The sequence below is a fragment of the Solanum pennellii genome, chromosome 2, assembly GCF_001406875.1.
Source record: "Solanum pennellii chromosome 2, SPENNV200".
Lineage (NCBI taxonomy): Eukaryota > Viridiplantae > Streptophyta > Magnoliopsida > Solanales > Solanaceae > Solanum > Solanum pennellii.
In genome coordinates, this window is record NC_028638.1 from 9,418,221 (window position 1) to 9,421,801 (window position 3,581).

The 3,581-nt window shown below is 33.5% G+C and overlaps 1 protein-coding gene across 1 annotated transcript; it reads left to right on the forward strand.

Moving 5' to 3' along the window:
* Nucleotides 1-2,303, forward strand: LOC107010771 (calcium uptake protein, mitochondrial-like). Its single transcript, XM_015210053.2, has 7 exons — nucleotides 1-376; nucleotides 464-531; nucleotides 672-895; nucleotides 975-1,058; nucleotides 1,136-1,349; nucleotides 1,434-1,727; nucleotides 1,803-2,303. The coding sequence occupies exons 1-7, from the start codon at nucleotides 124-126 to the stop codon at nucleotides 1,992-1,994; spliced, it is 1,329 nt and encodes a 442-aa protein (XP_015065539.1). The 5' UTR covers nucleotides 1-123; the 3' UTR covers nucleotides 1,995-2,303.
* Nucleotides 2,304-3,581: the final 1,278 nt, after the last annotated feature.

Sequence of the window (3,581 nt, forward strand, 5' to 3'; positions counted from 1 at the left end):
AAAAACATAACTCTCTCTTTCTTGGTCAATTCCCATACTATTCTCATTTCCCCCTTTCCAAGGATCACCCTTTTTTCTTACCTACTCTCTCAAAACTTTCTTCCTTGTAATTACATTACTACTATGCATTCTTCAGCATTTTTCAGAACATCTAAGCCGGCAATTCGAGTCTTTACTGCTGCTCAAAATCCACTATTTCTCCGTTCCATCTTCACCAAATCAAATGCCTCTGATGAAAATCCGACAATTTTCGGTTCTGGCTTTGTTATTGCTGCATCAACCATAGCTCTCTATTACATTTCATCTTCTTCTCATCATATTTCTTATGCCGATTCTGGACAAGAAATCGGCAAGAAGTCCACCTTTTTATTTGGAGGTAATATCTATTTTTTTTTCATTTTCCTAAAATATTTCATTTCTTTAACATTTACAGTCTTAATTTGTTTTTTTTTTCGATTTTCAGATTCATACCGGAAAAAAGTTTTCTTCAAGTATGAGAAACGGCTGAGATTGCAAAGTCCTCCTGAAAAGGTAAGGAATATTATTAGCCACATTGTCAAGTTTTGCATCAGAAAGGAATCTGATTCCAAACATATCCATGAAGCAAGATATATAAATTGTACATGTATTATGATGCATTATTAAATGACTTTAATATTTGTTGATTGTAGGTGTTTGAGTACTTTGCATCTTACCGAAAACCAGGTGGGGAAGTGTATATGACTCCAGGGGACTTAATGCGAGCAGTTGTTCCAGTGTTTCCACCATCTCAAACAACTGGTATTAGAGGAGGTAATCTCAAAGGAGAATCCGCTTCAAGCGAGCTACATTGTGCTCCTTCACAATTTTTCATGCTCTTTGATACCGATAATGATGGACTTATATCATTTCCAGAGTGAGTTTTCTTGAAATTTTCCTAGTTACTGTATCGTGCTCTTCCGTATCAATAAGTACTCAAACTCCATTTGGATCAGGTACATATTTTTCGTCACACTATTGAGCATCCCGGAACCTAGCTTTTCACAAGCATTTCAAATGTTTGACATTGACAATGACGGGTATGTTGCGAGACTTTTTTTAGAAAAAAAACATGCTTCACGCGTATTGCAGGTGTTCTGATTAGTTTTATTAACAGGGGAGTTGACAAGGAAGAATTTAAGAGAATGATGGAACTGATGCGAACTGCTAATAGACAAGGTGCTCGACATAGAAATGGAATGCGATTTGGATTGAAAGTCACAGGTTCAGTAGATGAAGGAGGTCTATTGGAGTACTTTTTTGGTAAAGATGGCAAAGGGAGACTTGAGCAAGAAAAATTTGTTCAATTCTTAAGAGATTTACATAATGAAGTATGATTTTCGATCTCCAACAAATACAATATAGTTACTTCTAAAAAAGTTAGATTTGATTCAACTTCCCTTTATGGATTTCAGATATCGCGATTAGAATTTGCCCATTATGACTACAAGTCACAAGGAAGCATTTCTGCTAAAGATTTTGCTTTATCAATGGTTGCATCTGCTGATATAAGTCACATCGACAAGTTTCTTGACCGAGTAGAAGATCTGGATGATGAAAAACAGCTTAGAGATGTACGCATTACATTCAAGGAATTCATGAACCTTGCTGAGCTACGCAAAGAACTACCATCATTTTCACAGTCCATCTTAAGCTATGCGAAAAGTGGAGTTTTGTCAAAACAAGAGTTGAAATTAGCTGCTAATCAAGTATGTTTATTAAGTCTATACAACCTCTTCTCTTTCCTTCTTCACTATGAATTTTCTAATGATGTCTCTTACCAGGTTTGCAACATATCACTTAGCGATAACGTGGTGGATTTGATATATTTCATGTTTGATTTAGATTGTGATGGGACTTTAAGTTCAGATGAGTTCCTAAGAGTGCTTCAAAGAAGAGAGCAAGAAAGTTCACAAACAAGAGAGTCAAGTTTTGTAGGTTTCATCTCTGGCTGGCTGGACTCAACAAATAAGTAGTTTTTTATTCAAATATAGTGGAATATGCTCAGCCAACATTTTGTGTTAACATTTAACAAGGGCATTGAACTTTTAGAGTTCCACGTCTGGGCACTAATTGTAGAGTAACTCCCACACCTCCACAACATTATCCATGATATCCTACACGTTCATAACCTTCTCCATGAAATCAATAGTTAATATCATGTTTAAGACAATTTTGTAACCACCCTCTAAGTAATAATATAATTACGATCATGAGAGGTGATACATACATCAACGTATTTTGTTTATCTTGTTTCATCTTTAATATTGTTACTTTTGACCTTATTTTCTTAACATGTTATCAACATGAACTCCATTTTTATGAACAAATATCAAGTTTCACCTTCTTCAGATGAATAAATGTCCTCAATCATCAGTTGGAACCGAGATGACTAATGGAGATCTATGTGTTTTATAGAGTGCTACAACCTACACTTAATCAAGAAAAAAATATTTTTCTTATTTGGTTACGAAAAACGCTTATGATAATACAATAAACAGTAGTACAAAATTAGTTAAGGACATAAAAGCAACCTTATTAATAAATGGGGAAACAAAATTGTTTGTTAATATGCATTATATTATAGTAAGTTTCTTATGAGTTTCAGATTTATTTGTTGAAATGGCTACTATGTTGAGATCGTCAATGAAGGAAATGTCAAATATCTTTTTATTACTTTTAGTTCTGGAAATGTGCATTGCACATGTATCCCTTCACACATTTAAAACAATACAAATAATACTATAATGGATGTGCAATTAGTTACAGTAAATCAGAAGGGGGAAAGGCAAGCCTAAAGTGGTGAATGATGCGACAATTATAGATATTGTTTGAACAATAAATCTAATAATGTCAATACGATTGTCATATCAAAATATTCAGGTTGATAGGTTTATTGCTTATTTAATTTATTTCAACGGCATACAGTTTACATGTGTATATGAGTAACATTTGCTACGACTGTGAATACTTCACTTCTAGAAGTTTGTGCATTGACAATGAGATAAACATTTTTGTAAAAGTTGTACATAAATTCGATTAACATGCTCTATTTTAGGATGATCGTAGTGTATTACCTATTGTCAATTTCATGGTGTATAGCTACAAATAAGTAGTCGGAGCTCCATGGACCTTGAGAGCGCAATCCGAATTTAGTCGGAGCTCTACGTGATTTCCGGACTTAGGATGGAAAAAAGTAGTAATTGTGATAAAGATAATATAGTTCATGACATCAAAAGCTTTTACTCCATAAAGCAAATGGGAGAGGATAGCCATGAATTTTGTGTTTGCTCTTTCCAAGACTTTGGGGAAGTTGATTCAATTTGGTAGTGGTTGATAGATTGACTAAGTCAACTCATTTTATTCCAGTAAAAATTATACATTATTATAAGTGGGAAGATTTTAAGTTTAAAGTTAGATTACGAAATTTAAAAATCATTTACTAATTTAAAAATTAAATCAATAATGACAATTAAACTAGGCCAAATACATGATTAGATGTTACAACTTATCTTTCCCATTTCTTAATGAATTTGATTGTTAAGATTTTTCAGCTTCTACCA